This window comes from Adiantum capillus-veneris, chromosome 22 (assembly GCF_014529385.1).
Source record: "Adiantum capillus-veneris isolate H3 chromosome 22, ASM1452938v2, whole genome shotgun sequence".
Lineage (NCBI taxonomy): Eukaryota > Viridiplantae > Streptophyta > Polypodiopsida > Polypodiales > Pteridaceae > Adiantum > Adiantum capillus-veneris.
The window spans coordinates 14154602-14180676 of NC_140952.1; the positions used below are offsets into that span (position 1 = coordinate 14154602).

Below are 26075 nucleotides of genomic sequence, written 5' to 3' on the forward strand. Positions count from 1 at the left end.
GATTGTTGGGGTAAAGGTGCTCCGCCTTTGCCCGTCCGGACGTCCAGTGTCCAACTGCCCGCCCACTTGTGTACATACCCTTATTCTTCATTACATATGAGAATAAGGAGCTCCTCATCTTAAGTATTGTGAAGCTGCTCCACCCACACCGGCTTGTGCTCTTCCTTTTTTCCCGCACGCATCGCACCGCGCACACACGCACGCATCCACGCACACGCGCACTCATCAACAGTTGGCATATCCTCACTTTTGTTGGTGCTCTCCTAAATCTGTCAGTCTCAATCTCTAGTTGATGCAATGATATGCGTATCTAACCAATAGCACATCGTATCCCATAAGATAAATGAGTGTCCATATAGGCCGGTATGTTCACATATCCATCTTCTATTAGTTTGAGAAGATGTTCTCTATAGAAAGCCATATTCGTGCCCCAACTCGTGTACCGACCGTATCCATGTGCTTCTCGTATCTAGCTGAATCAAATACTAACGTATAAGTCTAGTGATCTTTGTCCATGTAAGAGAAAGGGAGGATGCATCCAAGGAGTACTGGAATGGGGGCAGTCTATCCATGCTAAAGCCATGTGCTGAAACCGTGATGTCATCTACCGATACTAGCATTTTGTGTCCCCCTGCAGCGCTAGCTGTCAGGATGACTCAAGGGCTAGCCGAGCATATCTGTTTCTGGGGGGGGGGGGTAGGGGTTAAAGAGTGAGAGGGAAAGAGAGAAGGTGGAAGGGGAAGAAGGGAGTGGGAGAAGAGGAGGACCTTGAGGAAGGGAGGGCAGCTATACAGGAGGAGGTGGAGGAGAGACAGGATGTTGGAAGAGGAGGCTGCGAAGGAGGAGCAAGGGAAGAGGAGGAAGTACATGGCCAGCGAGAGAAGGAAGGGAAGGTAGGGAAGATGGTCAAAAAATAAATTCAAAAAAAATCGCTCCATTGAGCTCGCTCAAAGACGTGACTTTGCAACGGTCATCACTCAACCTACCTCTATATAAGCCTAGTCTACACATGACCTCTTTCTTGGTAGCTCTCCTCCCAAATGGTCTCTCCTAGGATCCTTGCAATGAGAATGCATGTATAAGTGAGTGCCTTGGATTCCCTTCCCAAGCTTGGTCAAACTTACAATGAGTGGATATAACTTTCATAATATTCAGGCATACAAGCATAAGCGCCCTGACTTAAATAGGCTCATTTATGGTAGTTTTGAGGTGTGCCTAAATAGCTATTGGTGTTGCACGTAACACCAAGCATTCCATCTTAAGAGTTTTAGTTGTTATTTCCTTTCGCACTTGCAAAGGTGAATAAGTCACATGGACGCTCAAAGAGACATGTAGAGTAAATGGAGAACGTCTCACAAGCTTGTCTTGCACTCAAAATCCCTTCAAATGAAGAGGTTTTGCCTTACTAGCCTTGCCAGAATCCTATCAGCCAGGTGGATTGTGGAGTTCCTTGAACGGGAATTTGAGAGCTGGAAACATAGCTTTTATAGTATTGTGGCTCTAGTCTTGCACTTGGCACTTTTTATGAATCATTTCTCCAAAAGCCAAAGAGTCTCTCTAGATAGGCTAATTTGCACAAGAAGTTTTGGGCAAAATCTCACAGTAATTCCCACATTGTGACTTACCGCCACTATCATGAGCTTCTGCGAGGGAGGCACCGCATACCTAGCTAGGTACGATTGGGGGCAGGGGACCACTCTTCTGCGAGGGAGGCACCGCATACCTAGCTAGGTACGATTGGGGGCAGGGGACAGTGGTCCCCTGCCCCCAATCGTACCTAGCTAGGTATGCGGTGCCTCCCTCGCAGAAGCTCATGATAGTGGCGGTCCCTTGCCCCCAATCGTACCTAGCTAGGTATGCGGTGCTTCCCTCACAGAAGCTCATGATGCTATGCATTGTATGAAAAACGCTAAAAAAGACTCCCTTTTCCTACATGAGAAAATTTCTAAATCTTCTTGTGCAATGTAGATAGGGCAATTAGGCTGGTAATGTTTGGGGAAGTGTAAGGTGGTTGTGCTGCCATACCATTGAGATTTCTTACACAACTGCTGATTATGATTCATATGGTGACAAAAAAGCTTTGGATCTTGAAGTGCAATCTATTATAATTGCTTTCAGTTTTAGAGTGTGACACTCCAAGTATGTGTGGGGGATGTAGTTTCAAACACACCCACCAGGGTGACAAGATCCAAAATACAAAATACCAATTCATGATCTATCCTACAATTGGTATCACCGATATTGACAAACCATTCATATAAGCTCAAAAAGCTCATTTTGAATTTTAACTTTTTGTTGGTACCTAGTCTCGATGCCAAATATCCAGCTACTTCTGCCTTGGGACCCCTGGGTTGGAGCTTTTCTTCTCCATACCCACTATAAATAACCAGAACAAACATATGTTCATCCATATGTTGTGAGCATCCACCTTTTGTAGGCCCAATCATCAGCTTATCATTTCAAACAATGCTTGCCAGCGTGCAGACTATGCAAGAGCAGACAATGGTGTAACTCATGTATATGTGTAGGAGTTAAAGCTTTACCCACCCACCATGCCATGAAAAGTGATGTTTTCCCTACTGTCGTTTCGCTGATGCCCATCTTTCATATATAATTACTTAAATGTAATTTTCTGATTGGAAAATGTAAGGTGTAGAACAAAGTGATGCACATTAGTCTTTCATTCCTTGATATTGAGGTATAATTAATTTGTAGAGGGGTGAGGTGAGCCAAGTTTCAGTTCTTGACCACATGTCAGGGAACCTTCTCTAGCCATTGAACAGCACAAGCGACCATCAAAGAAGGAAGAACCTACAGTTCATTGACCACCACATTATAGCACAAAGGAAAGACAGATGTAATCAGCACATTGAACAACACAAGTACCATATACCATTCCAAAATAGGAAGCTCTATGGTTTACATGTGCCTCCTTTGGCTCTCACCACAATCAGTCTTACAATCACCCTTGTACCAGTGTATCGAAAGGTTTCTGCCGCATTTTAGAGAAGATTCTACGTGAGGTCGAGCCCTGCTTGCGCATCTCAAGCGTCACATATCGGTTGCTTTTGGAATGCAGTTTACACAAAAAAAGGCTTCACACTGTATATGACAGCAAACATGCAATGCAGGCTGACACTAAATTTTCTAGTAGTGTACACTAAAAAGCAAAACCAAACCATCACAACACTTTCCACCTTGTGCTTGCCTCCTTAGACACAGTATATCATGCCCACCTCTATCAAAGATAGATGAGGGATGCTCAAAGCAACCGTTGGTACTCGACAGTTGTTTCTGAGGAAGTTGTAAGCCACATCAATCACAATCTTCTTCAGAAGAGATGAGTTCCTCTTCGCCTTCACATACGAGTGTCCCAGGATGTAAGCCACGCCGGCCTCTTTGGCCTCAATAAGCTCAGCAAGCTCATCTCGCACGCTTGGATCAATGTCGGGACTGTCTGGAATCTCAAAACGCACCTTCTTGCGTTGGACAAATGGAGGGGATTCCAGTTCCTCTATATCCTGAAAGCTCTGCATGGTAGGTGATTTGCTGTATGAGAGTGGCAATGACAGTGAGTTATCGGGTGAGTCATCCTTAGTTAAAGATACAATCTTGATGCCCCGCTGAGTCGGCACTCCAATCACAGCCATCCGTCCATCTACAGTGAATTCATTGCTCGAAGCAAGCACATCGGTTCCTTCTGTTTGTATGAACTCCCCTATCTTCATCACCAGCTGATTTTCAAAATCATGATCATCCTTTTGCACATCCTTGTACCCATATCTGATTATGCATCTGAACATCCGAAACTCTTTTGGGCCAATGCGTCCAATCAAGCAGCGCTCTCCCAATGGCACATACGGCACCGGGACGTGTTTCACACATACAAATACCAAAATTTGATGGAAAGCTGGAAGATTTGTTACAAAATGGGAGAAAATTGGAGGGACCCCTGTGACCAAATCAGTGTAAATCAGGCCGATTCCAGGTACCCGGACAATCCCAAGGCTTGGCCCCAGTGTCAACAACCATTTCATGGACACTTTGTTCTGCAGATCAAACTCATACTTCTTTCGAAACCCGTAGTGCCAAATGTACATGACTGCCATGAAGATTATTGAAAGCACAAGTGGCACCCAGCCTCCTTCATGCACCTTTGTCAAAGAGGCAGAGATGTACAGGCATTCAATGGAGCCAAAGAAGAGTAAGAAGGCCAAGGCAATGAGAACATTTTTCTCCCACACGATTACCATCACCAAGAACATGAGGAATGTTGTGACAAGCATCACAGTGATGACTGCCAAACCTGCCAAGCAAAAAAAGCACCAACACAGATCAGTTGTTACTTTCAAACAAAAGGTTGGATGGTCAACCAAAATCGGAGCTTGCTATCTTGTCTTCAAACATTTTGACAAGTTGAGAATCTAAAGCACAAGCCGGCAGCGCATAAATGCATCAACAGCCTCTTGCATTCAGTGACCATCCTCTATAAAATCAACGACCCATTGTATAATATTCACCACACCTCATGGATGCCTATATGCATTAAGGTAAAGGAGCAATCATGAGACATACTCCGGTAGGGAAACCTATCCACCTCCAATTTAGAGAGAAAAAATTGCAATGTTGCTTACGCCTCCTTATGTGATTTGCTAAAAAGTGTACCGTTACTGGACCTTGATGGTCCTCAAAGAAAGATTTTCTCAAATAGAAATTTAAAAAATACCAATGTTGGTATTGCTCAATTCATATTTTCATCAAGAATCTGAAACAATTTCCGCATCAAAAAAATTGGCTAGATTTGCAAAATCCCCCCCAAAATGACTATTTTCCAACTAAGTGTCGCTAATATGGCTCCTCTACCCTAAGACAAGCTGTGCACGGAAGCCCACTAGCAAGCATAATCAGGTCCTTTGTATGTATGATCCAAAAGTAAGACCTTTACTTAGATGCAAGAAATATACACATACCATATGCATTTCCAATCATGATGGTATCTCTGAATCCAATAGTAATAGCCAGGCATAGAACCATCAAAATCCAATTTATTTCAGGTATGTAGATCTGGCCATAGATATGATTTGAAGTGTGTAAGATCTTGACCCGTGGAAAACAACCCAACGACTGTGATTGTTTTATAATAGAAAAGGTCGCAGAAATAACTGCTTGGCTTCCGACAACGGCTGCAAGTGTAGCCACCAGAAACACTGGCCAGAACACAGGTTCTGCAAAACTTGAAGAGTGTTAATGTATAACAAGCTTAGGCATGCCAATGTATAAGTATGTGAGTACACATGTGTGCTACCTCTGCATGCACCTGCACATTGCATGAACATGTGTGAGAGGCAGAGAGAACTCACTTGGAATTGACATGTAGAAGCTGCGCTCTATATCTGCAGGATGTCTAGACAAGAATGCTGCTTGCCCCATGTAGGCAATAATCAAGCAAGGGTAAACTGCACATGTAAAAGCAAGCTGCAAACACATACACAGAAAAGGTTATGCAAGAAAACAATGTAACCAACCGTCATGAGCAATAAGGACATTTTGTGGCGTACCTTGATTGAGCATTGAGAAAAGTGGCCCAAGTCTGCATACATTGCCTCTGCACCTGCAAGCAGAACAGTATGCAGAAAACTGAAAACATGTACAAGAAAGCAAAGCTGCACAAGAGTTTTGAACTAAGAAAGCAATTGGCAACAATGCTACATACAGGCAAACCGAAATACAAATGAAGATGGCTTGCTATGGTGGCTACATAAATACGCTCCGGGAACAAACATTTCTGAGTACCTTGATGTAATACACAAAGTCCCCCCCGTTTCATACACTATTGGGAGCAATGTTGTTTCCCAGCAAACAATATTAAAACAGAAAAGTTGATCTGAATACATGAGACTTTGCGATACTGCGTATAATAAAGCTACAAACTCATAACTACTTTGCCGGAGCTCAACATGCTTTTTCTGGTGGAAAATGAGACAAGACAGCATCCTGGATATGGTGCCGTTTCAGATGGATCTCATCAAGAGATAAGGAGTAACTACTCATGGAGGAAAATCTCACCACTGACAATCCTGCACATAGATATCTGCTTGGTGCAGAATATATATGTGTTATATTCAGCAAAACAGCTAGGTATTTCTTATGAGCATGGAGCTCCAGTTAGACTTGATCCTTAAAATGTCAGAGTTGAACTAGAAACACACACAGAATTGTGGAGAACCCACAGCCAACGCACTGAAAAATCAGGATCTTCTCAAGCTTTTCAAAGATGCTAATTATTGCACATAAGCAAGTCATAAACCTTTCCAGTACGCATAATGTTTTTTATCAATAGTTACTCAACATGTCTGTGTAAACTTGAACTTTAATCGATTTGTTCCCATGCATTGCCAATAAACAAAGAGTGACCATCCATTATTGGAGAGTAGTAATACTCTCCAACAAGGAAGAGAAGCATATCATGACCCTTCAACGCTAGAGGAGAAAACTACTGTACGGCGGAAGGACATGTCCCCTACAGATTATATTTGCTTAGGTTTATAAAACTGGGTGAGGACTGTGCCCATACATATGTATGGCTTTCTCTTGGCATCTGTGAAGCTCTTCCTATAACTCGATCACCTACTAGATCAAAACTGAATTGCTTAATACATGATTCTTGACATCTCTTGACCTTCACATTCCTTCATAGGCATGGAAGCCCAGCTTATGTTGAGGCTTTAGACAGGGCACTAAATATCTCATTTTATAACATACCAGTGGATGTCCACTTCTTCCCCCAACTGCTGCCATTTCAGCTTGTCGAACTCTCTCACTCACTCACTACCCACGACTATGACTTAACCAATACATGCATGGACACATATTTCCTCTCTAACCTGCAGGGGCCCTTGTTAGAAATTGACAACCAGCTGATGAAATTCAGAGTATTTACCTGTAATACATAGCAGGACACCCCCTAGAGATATCCACCCATCAATTTGTGTCTTCTTCAGATACTTGTACAAATAATACGGTGACAATGCCCTAAAGACACCAGGATTCCATCTGAATATGTTATAGACCCCAATGCTGCTGATGCAGAAGAGCCATGCTATGACAATAGGTGCAAACATGAAGCCAACTTTGTGAGTTCCATAGTGTTGCAGGGCAAACAGTCCGATCAAGATCACACAAGCAAGAAGCACCACATAATCTGCAGAAATAGATAGAGAGTTTCAGTTCTTGCTTTCTTCACTGGAATTAAAATATTCACACTCAAAGGTTGATAAGAACAGGAGAAGAAGCACAAGATTGTAGGAATCAAGAGAAATGAGCTTAAAAGACATCAATTGACAATTTTCAGGCCTAGTTTCACATCAAAGCCTTTGACACCCTTGTATAAGACACCAGCATAAGCCAAGTATCTAAATAGTCATTAAAATTGTTTCACACGTTTCATTGTTTCGGCCTGTTTCATTCCGTTTTGTTTGAAATAACATAGCTTAGCCTTAAAATACATATACATAGATGAATCCAGGATAAACCCAGATTCAACCTTAAAAGGAAAGTGCAAGGTATAGACCCATGGTAGTCACCCACAAGACAATATAACCATCAGCTCCATCATGCATAGTATTGACTAAATACCACGACAACCCCACTAGCGCTGTCAGTGCCCAAAAGTGGGTGTAGAACTAGGTACTAACATATGCTCCCAAACACCACACACACCACACGCACACACACATGAGCATACATCAAGACAGGCACCACTTACAGGTCACAAGTTAGGCTTACACTAAAGACAACAGTAATGAGAATGAATGAGTAACACACGTGACATAGACACTAGAGGCATTAAGGAAGTTGGGTGCCTTTAAGTAAAGAAATGGCAAGTTTTAGGGGAGGTAAAATTGACTACTACTTACGCTCATGTAGATCACTTGCCTTAACTCGAAGTCCTGAAACTGCTGAAAGGACTGTACAGAGAAGTTGAGTACCATTAGTAGGACCCTTGTGTAAACTGAATTTAGCCATGTCATTGTAATCATAAATTCTACAGGATAACAGAAGGAGCAACGCCTACCAGATATAGTCGGTGTCAGTACGCCATCACCTATGACCATACATGTTCCAAGTAACACCACAACCAGAAGCCCAGTGCGGAGGCGCTGATGGCTTTCAAGAAAAGTCTTGATAATTTGTGAACCCTGTCTCATCGGCGGACGTTGTTCCAAACTATAAGTTGAAAGCTCTTCATCTACTGGCTGTTGATTGGGAAGCAAGCCTATTTTTGCATGTCTACAGAGCAATGAGTAAAGAGCAAAGGTTCCACCTGCACGAAATGCTCATTTTTGTCATCATAGGGCCAAAAAATGTTAAAAAAAAGTCCTAATCAGCAGTCTTCAAGTTTTGTGACGTACCTTCACCATTGTCATCTGCCCTAAGCACAATAAAGACATACTTTAGGATAGGAATCAAAGTGAAGGTCCAGAAGATGAATGACAACACCCCCAGTATCTCTGCATCGCTGTCGGAGAGCCGCACTTTACTCCCAAAGAAAGTGCTCTTGTAAACATACAGCGGAGACGTGCTTAAGTCGCCATAAACCACGCCAAAGCTTTGATATGCTAGAGTCAGCACTACTTTCCAGGATGTTTTCTGCAAATACAGAAGTACTCAAAATATTGTTTTGCCTTCCTTTATGTACAGCCAACAAAGTAGCATGCTCAACATCACAGTCCATATCAAAGAACAGTTGCCACAAAATTCCCAAAAGAACAGAATAAAAACACAGAATGCAAAAACCAGTTGGAACAACTGTCTCTGTAGTGCTCCTAAATCTATTTCCTTCCCTGCTGAAGCCCGTAAGTGCTGTGAAATTCTGTTTCGGCCACCTTCATGCAAACCTGGTATTCCCACTCTTGTAAAATCTCAGCCCTTGTGCGCATCAACATAAAGGTGCTGCTCATCGCATCTTGGACCTTGATTCGAACATAAATCAGTAAAGCTACACCTCATTATGCAAAGTGATAGTGGGCAGACGGATGTGCAAAAAGCAGGTTGCCATGCAATTTACAAGTCTCAGCAGCAAAGGTGAAGAGAGAAGCACTCACACAGTACTGATCTTTGTAACTGGCAGACTCTATATCCATTGGATTAAGAGCAGACTTTCTTGGAAAGTTTTATTGACTAAGGCCTTCGATCAGCTTCAACACCTTCCAAACACCAAGCCGTAAAAATTCTCTACCTGCACACAATGAAGCAAGAGGGTCCCAAACATATTTGTCCAATGAAGGTGTTTGGAGATTTAATGAGCCAACTGCTCAATTCTTCCTTTGATGTGTTTGACCTGAACGTATGAGGGATCTTGGGGCACCCCACAAGAGAGTGCAACAGAAAACGGAACAGAAGTTGTAGACCATGTGTAGAGCACAAGCCCCACTCGGCGCAATTCTCGTGCCAATGATAGGGATGATGTTGAGAGATACCACAGATTCAAAGAAGCATGCTTGCTCTCTTGCTCCACATGCAGAAAGACACTCTATCACGACTCAAATCCCACTGAGGGTAGCCTGCCATGAGCTTTTGGTGGCTTCCAAATGTAGCTTTCAATCATCAAAAAAGCATGCACCGATAAAGAACACACTAACCTCAACCGCCAAAGGGATGCCACTCCACCAAACAAAATTCCCACTTTATGACTCGCATTCCTGCTTTTTGCTTTTATAAATCCTGCACGCAGCAGCTGGGTGCGCGGTGGTGTACACGATCCTGTTACTTCACTTTCGGGATGCCTTCTCCAGTCTCTCTCCTGTAATCCTTCCTTTAAGCCTCAATTTCTGCCTCCATGGCCGTGGAACCTGATCTCTAGATGAAACCTTGCTTTGCCCAACGAGTTCGGTTTGTTGCAATGCAAGCTTTCACCAGCTGGCTATGGGGCAGGGGAGGCGAGGCAAACTGCAAATGTGTGTGAATGTGCCTTTCCAAGCTCTGGGTGCAAGATAAGGTTAGAGCCTAGGATCCAAGAAGAAGATGCCGCACTACAAGAACGAAGAAGAAGCGTCTGCAGAAGAAACAGAGTGGGATCATCTAATCGATGAGCGTGATAGAGCATTGCGGATCAGCCAACAGAAGTTCAATTAATGAAAAGCCCCTGAAGGCTGGAGAAGAGACGAAGGGCAATGCCAACTGCCTGCCTTATGCCTCTATTTCTTCTAGGCTATAGCTAGGGCAGAGGTACGGACAGCCGGCTTGGAAGCTGGAAACTTGGAAGCTTGGAAATCCAAAATTTTCATCGAGCAAAACCACTTCCGAGGGTCCAGAGTCCAGAGTCCAGACCCACTGAGTCAGAGAATTTCTTTACTTTCTTTTCTTTTTTCCTGAAAAAGAAGAAGAATTTCCTTTTAATCTCTACAAACCAACCAGATATAGAATACTCATTTTGGTTCTCACGGTATATTTTATTTTATTTTATTGGCTTCTGTCCCGAAGCCGACCAGGTGAAAGGGAAAGCTTGTGCTAGCTAACGGCTGACACATGTCCTGTTCTCGGCATTTGGCGCTCAGGCTTTTATAACATCGGAGCGAATCACAGCTAGGCTAGGCCCTGGCATTCGAGCTACCAGGAGCATCCCGGCGACAGCCGGTGTGCGCCAGCAGTGGTGGTCAAAATATCGGAAATAAATTTAAAAAATGGCTAGAAAAATACATTTCCCCTAACCGGTCAAAATAAGGGGAAACAATTCTCCCGGTTTTTGGGTTAAAATTTGAAGCTTTTGCCGGTAATTACACTAAAACATGTGTAAATTTTCTTAAAGGCAAGCTCAAATTCTAACCGGGATTTTACAACTTCAGCCGGTTAAAATACACTAGAGCCCGGTTTTTTTCTAGCACATTCGGATTTCTTTTCTCACATATTTAAATTTTATAAAACACTTTTTCCAAAAATCTTATTTAATAAATATATGCTCGTGTAATTGGTGGCCACTGGCCAGCTATATCCATGTGAATCGTGATGATGCGAAGGATCCTCTCTCTCTCTCTCTCTCTCTCTCGCTCGTCAGAAGTCCCCAAGAGAGGTCTAGCATTATAAAAGACATTAGACTTTGCCCATGTGACCCTCGAGGATGAGAATGCTATATATGCTATCACCTTTGTGGGAGCCCCCACACTTCAAACTTCAAAGCTCAAACATTGTTCACAACTTCATAATCGGCACATTCCAATGTGCCCTCAAGGTCTCACATATACATGAGAGCGCTCGCACGCACACACACAAGAGAGTGGTCTCACATGAAGACCTCCATCCGCCATGTTATGACACAAGGAGCGACTTGTGTATGTGTGTGTGGCACACAAAAATGCAAAATCTCACGAGTGTTTATCAAAGCTTCAAAAGAGCATGTGTTTAGTCACATATCACATCTTTAAAATGGTGGAGAGAGAGAGAGAGAGAGAGAGAGAGAGAGAGAGAGAGAGAGAGGGTTGCTCCTAACCTTTAGAGACCATGATATTCCGTCCAAAAGGTAGAGCTACCAAATTAGTTGTGTGCATAGTATTTGCCTCTTCAAACAACAAGATTGTGGGTGGAGTGACAAGGTTCTCGTAGAGACGAGCTCTAAGGGAAGAGCTAGTACAAAAGGGACTATACACACCCCTTATGACAAAAAATGGGTGCCTGCAATAAAAGTATTCTTCTAGAATAAACCAACGTAGGCACGAAGGCAGTAAAACCTAATCTCGAGATCCTGCGATTAGAGTAGGAAAAAACTAATCTTGAAATCTGGCTCCTAATCTCGGGACACCCCACCACATTGCAGCCTAGATTTGAACCATGGCCACTAGGGTGAGAACCCAATGCCCTAACCATTACACCTGCGTGCATTATCTTGTTTTAGATGTGGGGCCGCGGGGTTTCAAATCCAAAAATGCTAACGATGGCATAAAAACTAGGGAAAATTACCAAAATACCCCTCTAATTTGTGGAAATTCCCAAAATACCCTTCAAATTTCAGAAATTCCCAATGTACCCCTCATATTTTGTCATAAATTCCCAAAATGCCCTTCAAATTTTCCAAAATTCGCAAAATACCCCTGGTTGTGAGATAAATTTATCCAAAGATAAAAAAATTTGTAGCTTTTCGTAAGAAGACTGATTGTCTATCAATACAAGATACTAAAACTAGAATTTGAGCTGGTTATGTAGGCTTTGGAGATGAATTGCTTCATTATTTTTAGACATAATTATCTTTTTTCGGGAGGTAATTTGTGACAAATTACATGCTAAGCACTAAACAACGGATCTCCATTGTCAAATCAAAAAAGAAGATAGATTAGGAAATCGTGAACAATCCAACTAAAATAGATACAAGGGTATTTTGGGAATTTCCACAAATTAAAGGGGTATTTTGGTAATTTTCCCTAAAAACTAATCTTGAGTAAGTGTTTTTTTCGAGATTAGCACAAGATCAAGCAACAGGTCTGTCATTGCATGATGACCATTGATTCCATCCAACCCACCCTGTATCACATAAAGTCGAGGGTAGGATGGGATAACTCGGAGGACTGAAAGGTAAAGGGAGAAAATAAGAACTTTTTTTCTTCCCAAAAAACTTAGAGCTTCACTCAAGAGCCAAATATGTTCTCTCTCTCTCTCTCTCTCTCTCTCTCTCTCTCTCTCTCTCTCTCTCTCTCTCTCTCTCTCTCTCTCTCTTCTCTCTCTCTCTCTCTCTCTCTCTCTCTCTCTCTCTCTCTCTCTCTCTCTCTCTCTCTTTGTGTGTGTGTGTGTGTGTGTGTGTGTGAGAGAGAGAGAGAGAGAATAGGTTAAGCTACATTCATGGCTTAATCATGGAGTTAATTAAAGTGTGCTAATCATAACTAAGGAGACTCAATAGCAAGGCAATTTGGACATGAACTAGGCTTGATTAGAATGAGCTTAAATGAACCATACTCGATAAGAATGAGCTTAAATGAACCAAATACAAGGGCAATTATATAGGTAGTGCTTGATGGTGTGAGCTAAGCACAAATTCTAACAACCCTCCCCTGAGAACACCGAAAGATCAAATGTCCTTCTAGTGGGGTATATAACTCCCATCTAAAGTGAAACGACAATGGTAATAATGCATGCTCTTTTCCTCCCAACCTCTCTCTATATAGCCCTTGGTCTAGAGACCCCTGAACTGCATGCTTAGCTTAGGTCATGCCCCACTGGTACTACCATTGCCCTGACATTACTACCCCCTTGAAGAAGCGTTTTCGCCCTCGAAAACAAATTTGGCGTATCTCTTCACGAGAACACTAATTTTTTCCTACTTGAATTATACCAATCAAGAATATGGTTAGTGTCATGTGGTTGAGCACGAAGTTCTTAGAAATCAACAAGAACATCTCGATTGACGATGTTGTTGTCCCTATGTAAGCTTCTCAGGTTTGACTTGAAAACCCTCTATTTGTTTCATGTAGACATCTGTTTTGAGATCCCTGTGAAGGAATTTCGTCTTCACTTCCATTTGGACAAGATCCATGTCCTCAATGGCCAAGCACAAGATGCAATGTAGTCAGCTTGACCACTGGAGAGAAAGCCTCATCAAAGTCCACACCTTCTTTATGCTCGAATCCCTTAGCAACCAATCTAGCTTTGTACTTGGGCCCGAGATCCTCTACAGTGTACTTCCTTTTGTACACCCATTTGCAAGGCAAAGGCTTGTTTGCCCTCTGCCAACTCTGTTATTTCCCAAGTCTCATTAGCCGCAGTTGAGTTGTTGCATTGCATGTTCCCACTTTGTGCTATCTTCTATCTCAATGGCCTCTTGGTAGCAAGTAGGTTCTCATACAGTCAATGACCAATAGATTACTGGCGATAGGGGAGTAGTCATATCATAGAGAGAGATTTGAATTATGCCGCATGTAGTTGCTAGCCAGTGATCCACTCCCATGCATACCCCCTTCGTGACTTAATTAACGTACACAGGCCAGTTGTAACCACTCCCAAGGGTAGCAGTTAGAGAGAGAGAGAGAGAGACTCTGTGTCGAGGAAGGTGCAGAAGAAGTTGAGGGCATCGCCGTGGTTTCAAGCAGCAGATGGCTCTACCTTCGAAGAGTGCATCGCCATATCCCACCACGCATGCTGCAGGATGTCATGCCGCAGTTTGAGGAGTTTTCTGCTGCACCAAAATCTGCTAAAGGGATTCACCCATCGGGAGCTGCACCCCACTCAGAGGGAAGCGTGTGCAAATCATGAGAGACCGACAATGGCTCCTAACGCCGCTTCCACTGATGGCTTCGGAGTCCGTGACCTTCAAAACTGTAGGTCATAAAATATAGACTCCCAAGGCTAGCCGTTAGAGAGAGAGAGAGAGAGAGAGAGAGAGAGAGAGAGAGAGAGAGAGAGAGAGAGAGAGAGAGAGAGAGAGAGAGAAACTATGTGTTGAGGAAGGTGCAGAAGAATCGAAGCTAAGGGAGTCATAGTGGTTTCAAGCAACAGTTGGCTCCAGCTTCCAAGAGTGCATCGCCATATCCCACCACACAGCAACAACCGTCTTCCTTTACTACGATGCAAGCCGGTGCATATATGATATCATCTCCTCTCCTGCAGACCACGTAGACGAACCCACTTTTCTTCTCAAAAACAACAATGTCTTCGACCTTCTCCCCCCACTCCAACAAATGTTGATTTGGCCGGGCAGTGGAGGTGGCCCGTTGAGGGTCTCTTCTCTCTCTCTCTCTCTCTCTCTCTCTCTCTCTCTCTCTCTCTCTCTCTCTCTCTCTCTCTCTCTCTCTCTCTCTCTCTCTCTCTCTCTCTCAACCAACCAGGTGGTTGCAGGCGTGGAGCTCGCAACGGAGTTAAACTCGGCATGATGAGAATAGGGGGAGGGTTGATCCCTTTGGAAAAAGGTTAAGGCAAGGGATCAATCTGAAGAGGTTTCATTTTTGAGCCACGGTCGCCGCTGAGGCTGAGAGGACAGCAAAAAGAGGGGAGCATGGGTTGCCAAGTGGAGGACTCTCTGGAAGCAACCAGCTCGCTATAAAAGAGGAAGGAGGGGTCATCAAGAGAGCACCGGGAAGAGCTGCAAAAACCTGCAAAAGGAGAGAGGAAGAGTCTACTAGCTGAAGGTGGTGTCCAAGTCAGAACATGGGTGACGTTGTCTGAGGCTCATGTCAAAGTTGCAAAAAGGAGCTGATGCAAGGGCTGCCATGCTCAAAAAAGGGCAAGGGGGGCGCTGAACCAGATCACTAGGTAGGGGGAGATGTGCCCAATATGGTGAGCTCAGAAAACTTTAATCAAAGCTGAGGAGCAGGGCGTGAGCAAGTAATTAAGGCACAAACCAAGGGTCCACCTTTAGACAGAGAGGATGGTGGCCCATGAGTAGGTGGTCAATAAGCGGGGATTCTCAAGAGCTAGCCACATGGTTGATGGGCAGCTAGATAGTGCTTAGATAGAGCTAATAAAGGGAGCTCTTTAGAGGGAGAGCTTGCCATGTGAAGGAAGCTGCCAGTTGAAGAGGGAAGCCAGGCTTGGCACATAAAGGAGCCATGCTATAGAGCGAGACTGGCATGGGAAGGCACAGGGCTTCGTCAACAAGGTGGGACTCAAGAGGCAACCAATTCAAGCAAGCGCTGCAGGGGAAGGGGAGCGGAGCTCAGATCAGGCGGCCAATTTCAAAGCCGTGGGAGGGGGGTGTTAGGAATTGGGATCGTGCTAGCTAGGGTGGATGAAAGAGAAACATAGCGTCAATGCGTGAGTGTGTGTGTAAGCAAGGTTATCACTCAAGTGAATTAGGTTCCAATATAGAATTAGCTTGGACTCATAAACACAATCTTGAGTATTGACTTAGCTTAGCACAAGCTCACCATAGACAGGCATGTAGTGCAAAATAGAGTTGTTGTTTATTCATTCATGAAATGAGCTTTAAGTAGCTCTACAGCCTTGCTCCACAGTATGTGGGATAAATCCACTCTCCTCTCCTTGACTCACACCTTAGGACAAAGCTCACACTTTACAATCCTCCCCTTGAGGTTTGGACTATGACAAGATACTAAAGATGCATGATCCACACAGGCTAACAAAATCCACATAGGATGGTGATATCCACACAAGAAAATAAAGTCCACAAAGGATGGTGATATCCACACAGGATGGTAAAATCCACACAAGAAAAATCCACAAAGGATGGTGATGTCCACACAGGATGATAAGATCCACACAGGAAAACGTCCTCCCCTACAAGTAGAGAGTCTGCATCTTCAAAATGGGTCTTCATGAAAGATAACGTTGCTCTCGTCTTCATCCTTTTTGTCTTCTACTATGTGAGATGATCCTCTGCTAGGTCTCTTGCCTTCGTTGCTTCTGTTGTTGCTTCTACTGCTGCTGCTTTCTCCACTGCTACTACCTCCATTTGAGTAGCACCGAGAAGGAGGGTGTCCCTTCCTACCACATTTGTTGCAAGGTTTGTTTGTGTAACAGTCTTTCGCTACGTGTCCCATTCTGCCACATTCAATACACTTTCTTCCGTTTGTTGATGTTGATGGCGAATGCCTTCCCCTTGAGGATGTTGCAATAAAAACTCCTCTTGATGAGGTGAGTGAACCTCTTTGCTTTCTTTCTTCTGCTTGGACTGAGTTGATGACATCTTGGAATGGTGGTGCTGGTTCTTTTTCTTCAAGAATTGTGACTAAGTGGTCATAAGAAGGTGGAAGTGCACTTAATAGTATGGCCACTTTGTCATCTTCTGGTACTTCAACCTGGATGTAAGTGAGCTGCGTGACGATGCTCTTAAGCCTATTCACTAGGCTAGCAATGTCCTCCCCTTCAATCACAGTAACTTTGTAAAGTTGTCTTTTAAGACTAACTTTGCTTCTTTTGGCCCTAGCTCCAAAATTACTCTCTAGGACATGCCAGGCATCATGTGCATGCTTACATTCATCTATGAAATGCATGTAGTTGTCATGCAAGGAGGTGATGATGATTCCCAATGCTTGTTCGTCTTTGGCCAAATTCTGTGCACTTGCTATGAGTGTAGATGCCCTAGTGTGCACTCCATCGGGTTCGGCTTGTTGCTCTAAGGCAGTGCTAATGACATACCACAAACATTTTTTCATAAGGTAGCCTCTTAACTTCGTTTGCCAAGTGTGAAATCCCTCCCTATTGAATTTCTCTATTCCCTTGTCCCCCATTTGTGCTGATAGAGGGGTCTTAGCTTAGGAGTGTAAGAACTAGCGAACTAGGCCTTGAGATCCTCCTCCCAACCTCCCTTTATATAGGCGGGCTCCTAGCCCCTTGCCCTAGACGGATCCCCTGTCCACACTGTCTAGCCCGGCCCTTGGCCGTAGTCCGTGACTAACCTAGTTCTTAGGGTACAGGACCCTTGTCCTGACATTACTTCCCCCTTAAGGAAGAGTTTTCTTCCTCAAAAACACAAGTAGTACTATCTTCTTAAGAATACTGATGTTGTCTTTATTGACGTCCCATAAGTGAGCCAGTTGTCTGTATGACCTGTAATTGGTGCAGTGAGGAGGTTCAATGAAACCAAGAGCAACATCTTGATTTTCAACATCGTTGTCCGTTTGCAACCACTTGGATCGAAATGGTAACTCCAGTTATAACTCACTTGAGTACTATAAAGGAGTAGCCACAACTAAGAGTCACTTGGGTCTAATTGGTAACTCCATTTATAACTCATGTTGAGTACTGGAAAGGAGAAACCATAACGAAGAGTTGCCGAAAGGCATAAACATGTTCAGATCTTCTGAAGGTACTGGAATAATTCAAGGAAACCTTGGCCCAACTGTCCCTGAAGTTGAGAACCAGATGTCCAACTCCCCACCACAAGAGGTGTTCAAAGTCGAAAATCGTACTTAAGCAAATTCTAGAATAGAGAGAAAATCATCTATTCAGAAATGTGTTGTGCTAACGTATGCTCTTAGCAAATCCTTTAGCACAAGATTACTCTTTGTAATCTGCCTATCCCCTTGGGTAACTGACAGTACTGAGGTGTGTTTTCCTCACGGTTTACAGACAGTCGTCCCAGATGACTGGTAAACGGGAAATCACAGTAGTGTTTAACATTGGTGAGTAATCAACAATGTCTGAAATAACCATCGTGGTTAACTTGAAAAAATCCACAAACGCTCAAACCGAGCCATGACCTCTATTGGTGATTAGTAGACCCAAAAGTAATCTCATAGGGATAGTGCACATAGAGTGCAAAATGCTTCATAAGCAACAACCTGAGGAATATGCATGCCGTTCCAAATCAGCCTTTGCTAAACAGTAGGGCCCATAACACCTAGTGTGCATGCATTTAACAAAAACCAACCCGAACCTGTATATTCATAATGGTCCTTGCCAATACTTATGGAAAAATGTGATGCGCGTAGCACACAAAAAAAATGTAAATAGTTCGGAAAAGAAACTAAATACTTTCAGTTGCAATCTTTTGCAAGCCTTGCTGAAACGTCTGAATGGCAATAGAAGGTAAAACATTGATCACTTCTAGGTACAGACAATGAAACTTTTTCATTTACAACTTATAGTCTTTCTATATGTATAAACAACCATTTGTAATGTTGTTTAGCAGTACTTGTACCTTAACAAGTCATTCTAAGTATCCGACAATTTCTGGCCACGAAATTTCTCCTGATACGTCGTGCTAAAAATGGTCTAGAAAACAGATGTGACCAGCACCTAGGGACTTTGTCGTGACACATAATTGAAATAATGGCGCCAGTGTCAGTCTAGAGACTCATATTCTCCACATCTGGAATATGTCTCATGTAAGGATGTGTAAAAAAGAACATCCTTCAAGTACAAGATGTACTTGTGTGTGGAGGTAACTGCAAACACTCTACGACGGGAGTGAGAGGGACCCTCATTAGCCTTGCTCCACACTGGCTAAACCGAACTCCTTGAGTTCCTAGACCATGTTGTATCCCATGTGACAACATGTGCCAAAGTGAACCCTACAAGTAGGTTCGTAACTGCGTAAGGTAGATAGATAGATTGGACACTTGGCCCAAAATACTTTGTGCCGACATGCCATTGGCGTGGGTCTGTAATATTCAAGCGTACTTAGACGTCTTGAAACACCAAGCAAAGCATACTAAACATGGAATTGACACCAAATCAGTACACTTACCTGTATGCAAATGCAATAACATATTGTACACTTACATGTATGCAAAATGCAATAACATAATGTACACTTACCTATATGCAAATGGAAAGGAGCACGTCCCCTACCTGAAAAACAAACAATATTGCACTGGGAACCCTGGTTGTTGCCTTTGCAACCCAAGCCCTTGAATTAGAATCTACGTAGTCAAATCCCTTGATAAGACTTCTTTGTAGACTTCTCAACTAGGAGATAACGGTAACCAACATAGTTAACCGTGTACAGATTGAGTGGAATCAACTGAAAAAGTGTGTTCGTCTGCTACCGTGTGGTAAATTGTTGAATTCTTTCATTGAAAGTAGAAGTGGGAGAGATCAACTGTGATCTTCAATGTAGATCAAACTGTGATCCTTAATGCCTATGGGGTGATGTAGCAATCACTCGCTGGGTCTTACCCCAAAACCGTATGTCCATAGACACTTCATAGTGCTATAGAGAGAGCAGGAGACCCACACGAGTGAACTACCGATCCCTTACAACCATGTTGTCACCCCTGATTGATGCGTCTATACTCCGTGGTAGAGATCAGCTGGTGTGAGGTTTAAGATGATCAGAAAACGCACATGAGCGTTTGCACTGAAAACATGTAGTGAAAAAAATGACACCCTAAACATCCATAATGATATTTGTAATGACAAGACGCTTGCTTGTCAATTAACATCAATGTGTACTCCACTGGGTAGAACTGTTTGATCTTCAGAACCATCATCCAAGGAATACCAACCAGTGGATCTTATCCTAGATTTAGCAATGGCCCGTAGCCAGCGTGCATGGCTCCTAGCCCATATGGCAATGAGTGTTCAATCGATAAACCGATGAAAATAAATGTGAATGGCACCTTGCCCAATTTGTAGCTGAGAATTGTAGAGCATCTTGGCTCCGGAGAACTCAGTAGTGAAACATGAAACAAACTTCGTAGAAAATTTTCATTTTGTTCGTTTAGAGAAAGAGATCAAGAACGAACAGAAGAGCATGTTGGGCTGAGGAACTTTCCTTTCATTGCTAGTGTGTGTGTGCCCAGAATGTGTGCTCTTAGACATCTTATGCATGACTGCCAACTTATCGTATAAGCATGCAACCATCCGACTGTATGGTGTTCGCATCGCGAGAGGGAACACAAGTCACAGCGTGACCATCTACCGTGTATGGGTTGTGAATCCATTAGAAGTTTTTAGGTTGTTTTGTGCGCCTTGATAGCAACAGAAAATTATGGGAAACAATGCATAACTAATAGTGTCCTTGACAGAGTGATTTGTGAGAGCGTACTTTATACCATCTGGGTAGCATGCCTTGCATACAAAAACGAAAGCCCGTGACAACCGTTGAAGTCAACACCCTAAGTGCCTTGCACCGGTTAGACTGGTAGGGATTCGATGAGATGATATCCTGAATAATGTAGGTGCCCCAAACTTGGTTGCCAACTACTCTTGTCGCCGAGGTAATCGGAGTACGAATTAGAAGCCTTGTGTCATGTGAAATGGGCCAAGCATTTGTCTTTTCATAATACTGTCCAAAGTAAATGCAAAACGTAAGTTGTAGGACTCGTGTATCATATACACCCTAATTTAGTGATCTTGCATGCATCTCAGAATGTTTTCAGCAGATCGTATAAGCCGAGATGATGTGACCGGTCGTACCAAAAATGACTATGGCAGAAAAAACAATTGGGTGTAATAATACCCAATTCAAAAAAAACGTACAATACGCTGAAAATCCATATTGAAGTATGAGAAAATGGCTAAGATAACATGTTCAAAAGCCATATAACTACTGTGCCGTGCACCAAAACTAGAGTTTGTGTCAAATCACGAACTCATGCATCATGCTTAAGTTGTCCGACATGCAGGCACTGCTTTTTTTGATGTGTTCCTAAGCAAATAAAGCATAATTTTTGACTTTTTGCACGTTAAAGTCGGATGGTGATAGGCGCTTCTTGACCACGTTGGTCGTGCCCTGATTTGTTCCGACACCCGAATTATTTTGGACATGTTGGACCTCTTTGGTCGTAACTGGTAAATTGGCAACCCCTTGGGTTGCTAGCAAGTGGAGAGCTGATTCTGGTAGCATTCTGTAAATTAGTTGTGTAATATTTTCTACTTGTGTAACCAAGATTTGAACCCTGACAGCGAGCTTGCGAATCAGGCATCAAAAGTTTTCCAGTCCTGTCGAGTGACAAACTCCCTGGCATCTGGCAATTGACTGTCATCCTCGAGAATATCCAACACGCTCTGAGGAGGAGGGGTTGATAAATGAGGAGACAGAAATAGATCACCTAGGTTTGCACCGTCCATCCTTGTTGCCATGATGGTACTCTCCGTGAGAGTATCCGGCCCCATGACATCCACAGGTGGAGCCAATTCGAGGTATTCAAAGTCAAACATGTGTTGATCATCAATTTCCGCACTCATGGCGAATCTGTGTTGTGCGAACAAAAGAGAAAACAGTACCTTGGAGTGCAACAAAAACTCGTAACCGTATCGAACACAGAGGTAGCTAGCCATGCTAACCTTGCCGGTCGTAAAGAAGGTGAATTTCCAGTCCCTGTAGAATTGGCGAAGAGGTGAAATCACTGAGGAACTTTAGCACTAGCTCATAGCAGGTTGCGATAATTAACTGGGTAATTTTGTCTTCAACTAAACTGAATGCCGAATTCGAAGTCGGATTGTAAATCCCAAGCCACCGCGCAATCAACAATTGATTTGGAGCCGAGGACGCATTTGAAAACACAGATCAATTCATAGTGGCCGATGACGGGATTTGCATCTTATGCAAACGGAAAATCAGTTGGAGATTGCGGTGTGCGAAACTGCAAAATTTGGTTTGCAGCCTGCTCGGAATACTGAATTATTTCTGCTCAACAACGAATTGTGGTCGTTTATCTTCCAAAGGATCACGAGAACTGAGGGTAGACTTGCCGATCGCTTGCTTATGCCGCCATGCTTGTGGGAAGGGCCACCTACTATGGCTGAAGCTCAATTTTTATGGCTAATTGGCCTGGACATGTGAAATCAAGCAAGTCTTTGAAGGCCAATGTCGCAGGCAGCGCGCAGGAAAAAACGAGGGGCTTCGTCTGCTGTGTGTGGTTTTCCCTGTCCGATGTTGGCCAAGACCTCTTGATAGCAGAATCTCCTCGCCAAGGCGCTCCCCTCAAGCCCAAGAGCACCTGCTTTCATGCACCATAGCCTCACATCCAAAACAGGAAACTCTACCCGAATTGGCAAGGAAAACTGCTATTTTTGGAAAAGCTTTAAAAAAGCCACGGTTCTCACCCAAAGTCCTTGCTTTTAGGGACCTAAAGAGACCACGCCTAGAGAGAGAGAGAGAGAGAGAGAGAGGAAGAGAGACTCCTAAGCTCTGATACCAGTGTAAGAACTAGGGAACTAGGCCTTGAGATCCTCCTCCCAACCTCCCTTTATATAGGCGGGCTCCTAGCCCCTTGCCCTAGACGGATCCCCTGTCCACACTGCCTAGCCCGGCCCTTGGCCGTAGTCTGTGACTAACCTAGTTCTTAGGGTACAGGACCCTTGTCCTGACAAGGAGACTCTCCTAGCCAGTATCTGCCTCTTTACAGGGTGCACAAATAAAGAAAGATGATTATTTATTTGCAAGTTATTGTGCTTGGCTGCAAGATTTGAAAATATTTTAATGAAAAAGAGAGTAAGAGAAAATTCCTTTGAATTTTGTGAAGCCCCTCTTCACAAGGAGGTAATGTCCTTTGCTTTACGCGGTGAAGCTCATTGGATTTGCTTCCGATGCTTGAAGGAGTTTTGTCCTTTTTCAAATCTGGTGGAGATGCTCAACTCTTGAGGCCTTTGGTTGCTTTATCTCTTCCACTCGGAGTTCTTTGTGTGAGCTATGGGAATAGCTCCTTTTATGATGGTGCTTAAGGCTTATCTGTAGGTGGAAACAGCTTCAAGCTTAGCTCCGTGGGACTGGCTGCCTGTGGGAACTAGTCTTAAGCTCGGGAAGTGGGCAAGGCCACAATGGGTGGTTCGGGCAGCGGGTAGGACCGCGGGCAAGCGGGCAGCTCTTCGGGCAATCCGGGCAGAAAAGGGCAAGGCAGGGACAGTCGCGGGTAGATTCTCACGCATGCGGGTGGGATCACCTGCTCTCGAAGCGAGAAATAGCACGTCTTGAGGGCTGCCGATTAGGACGCGGCTATGGGACTCCTCCCCAGCGGACCTCTTGATAGCAGAATCTCCTCGCCAAGGCGCTCCCCTCAAGCCCAAGAGCACCTGCTTTCATGCACCATAGCCTCACATCCAAAACAGGAAACTCTACCCGAATTGGCAAGGAAAACTACTATTTTTGGAAAAGCTTAAAAAAAGCCACGGTTCTCACCCAAAGTCCTTGCTTTTAGGGACCTAAAGAGACCACGCCTAGAGAGAGAGAGAGAGAGAGAGAGAGAGAGAGGAAGAGAGACTCCTAAGCTCTGATACCAGTGTAAGAACTAGGGAACTAGGCCTTGAGATCCTCCTCCCAACCTCCCTTTATATAGGCGGGCTCCTAGCCCCTTGCCCTAGACGGATCCCCTGTCCACACTGCCTAGCCCGGCCCTTGGCCGTAGTCTGTGACTAACCTAGTTCTTAGGGTACAGGACCCTTGTCCTGACAAGGAGACTCTCCTAGCCAGTATCTGCCTCTTTACAGGGTGCACAAATAAAGAAAGATGATTATTTATTTGCAAGTTATTGTGCTTGGCTGCAAGATTTGAAAATATTTTAATGAAAAAGAGAGTAAGAGAAAATTCCTTTGAATTTTGTGAAGCCCCTCTTCACAAGGAGGTAATGTCCTTTGCTTTACGCGGTGAAGCTCATTGGATTTGCTTCCGATGCTTGAAGGAGTTTTGTCCTTTTTCAAATCTGGTGGAGATGCTCAACTCTTGAGGCCTTTGGTTGCTTTATCTCTTCCACTCGGAGTTCTTTGTGTGAGCTATGGGAATAGCTCCTTTTATGATGGTGCTTAAGGCTTATCTGTAGGTGGAAACAACTTCAAGCTTAGCTCCGTGGGACTGGCTGCCTGTGGGAACTAGTCTTAAGCTCGGGAAGTGGGCAAGGCCACAATGGGTGGTTCGGGCAGCGGGTAGGACCGCGGGCAAGCGGGCAGCTCTTCGGGCAATCCGGGCAGAAAAGGGCAAGGCAGGGACAGTCGCGGGTAGATTCTCACGCATGCGGGTGGGATCACCTGCTCTCGAAGCGAGAAATAGCACGTCTTGAGGGCTGCCGATTAGGACGCGGCTATGGGACTCCTCCCCAGCGGACCTCTTGATAGCAGAATCTCCTCGCCAAGGCGCTCCCCTCAAGCCCAAGAGCACCTGCTTTCATGCACCATAGCCTCACATCCAAAACAGGAAACTCTACCCGAATTGGCAAGGAAAACTACTATTTTTGGAAAAGCTTAAAAAAAGCCACGGTTCTCACCCAAAGTCCTTGCTTTTAGGGACCTAAAGAGACCACGCCTAGAGAGAGAGAGAGAGAGAGAGAGAGAGAGGAAGAGAGACTCCTAAGCTCTGATACCAGTGTAAGAACTAGGGAACTAGGCCTTGAGATCCTCCTCCCAACCTCCCTTTATATAGGCGGGCTCCTAGCCCCTTGCCCTAGACGGATCCCCTGTCCACACTGCCTAGCCCGGCCCTTGGCCGTAGTCTGTGACTAACCTAGTTCTTAGGGTACAGGACCCTTGTCCTGACAAGGAGACTCTCCTAGCCAGTATCTGCCTCTTTACAGGGTGCACAAATAAAGAAAGATGATTATTTATTTGCAAGTTATTGTGCTTGGCTGCAAGATTTGAAAATATTTTAATGAAAAAGAGAGTAAGAGAAAATTCCTTTGAATTTTGTGAAGCCCCTCTTCACAAGGAGGTAATGTCCTTTGCTTTACGCGGTGAAGCTCATTGGATTTGCTTCCGATGCTTGAAGGAGTTTTGTCCTTTTTCAAATCTGGTGGAGATGCTCAACTCTTGAGGCCTTTGGTTGCTTTATCTCTTCCACTCGGAGTTCTTTGTGTGAGCTATGGGAATAGCTCCTTTTATGATGGTGCTTAAGGCTTATCTGTAGGTGGAAACAGCTTCAAGCTTAGCTCCGTGGGACTGGCTGCCTGTGGGAACTAGTCTTAAGCTCGGGAAGTGGGCAAGGCCACAATGGGTGGTTCGGGCAGCGGGTAGGACCGCGGGCAAGCGGGCAGCTCTTCGGGCAATCCGGGCAGAAAAGGGCAAGGCAGGGGCAGTCGCGGGTAGATTCTCACGCATGCGGGTGGGATCACCTGCTCTCGAAGCGAGAAATAGCACGTCTTGAGGGCTGCCGATTAGGACGCGGCTATGGGACTCCTCCCCAGCGGACCCGCCAGCTCAAAAAATTTGGTTTTAAGCGCCTTTTCAGTTCTGCCGGCCTTGCCCGATTTAGTTTAGCCAAGTTGAACCTTGGACCCCACGAGTCAACACTCCATTTGTGGTGCACTAGCCAACAAGGTCCACGTGATTGCTTGTGAAGAGGCTCCGAAAAATGAAATGTTAAATGAGCTTAGCAGGTTTCCATACACACACACACCTATCTTTAGAAAGAGATGGGCATAGAGATGAAGGGGCTCCCGAGTTCGGATTTGAGTGTTTAGGGACTCTATGAAGAGCTTGCGAGGAGAGCTTCGAGACGGCGAGGGTGATGAAGCTTAATGGTGAAGCTAAAGAAATTAATTACAAGTGCAAATTAGGGGGAAATGACACTTAATGTACGCAATTGAAGAGGTTGAACCTAAAGGTCGCTTAATTGACCACCGAGATTAGCTAGTGGGAGTAGTGGTTCATAGGGATCAAACCCATGAGCTTGCTCACAACTAATTAGTCTAGTGATTACTAAGTGATGATTATTAGAGGTGGAAGGAGAGAGGTGATGATAGATTAAGAACTCAAAGAAAAAGAAT

The 26075-nt window shown here is 44.2% G+C and overlaps 1 protein-coding gene across 4 annotated transcripts in view; it reads right to left on the reverse strand.

Annotated features, from left to right (window-relative positions):
* Window positions 1-2869: 2869 nt before the first annotated feature.
* The window catches only part of LOC147428939 (potassium transporter 7-like), a 29137-nt gene continuing 5931 nt past the window's right edge, over window positions 2870-26075 (reverse strand). Inside the window, exons 1-10 of one of the 4 annotated variants that reach the window (XM_086495775.1) lie at window positions 9642-10857; window positions 9105-9238; window positions 8412-8649; window positions 8075-8323; window positions 7917-7967; window positions 6941-7201; window positions 5559-5611; window positions 5361-5475; window positions 4971-5225; window positions 2870-4306 (exon numbers count right to left, since the gene is read on the reverse strand). In XM_086495775.1, coding sequence (XP_086351901.1) covers window positions 3213-4306; window positions 4971-5225; window positions 5361-5475; window positions 5559-5611; window positions 6941-7201; window positions 7917-7967; window positions 8075-8323; window positions 8412-8649; window positions 9105-9143 — 2355 coding nt within the window. In that variant the 5' untranslated portion in view covers window positions 9144-9238; window positions 9642-10857 and the 3' untranslated portion in view covers window positions 2870-3212. Of the gene's footprint in view, window positions 4307-4970; window positions 5226-5360; window positions 5476-5558; window positions 5612-6940; window positions 7202-7916; window positions 7968-8074; window positions 8324-8411; window positions 8650-9104; window positions 10858-26075 lie in introns of those variants that run through there. The other 3 variants (XM_086495774.1, XM_086495773.1, XM_086495772.1) reach the window with 3 other exon arrangements.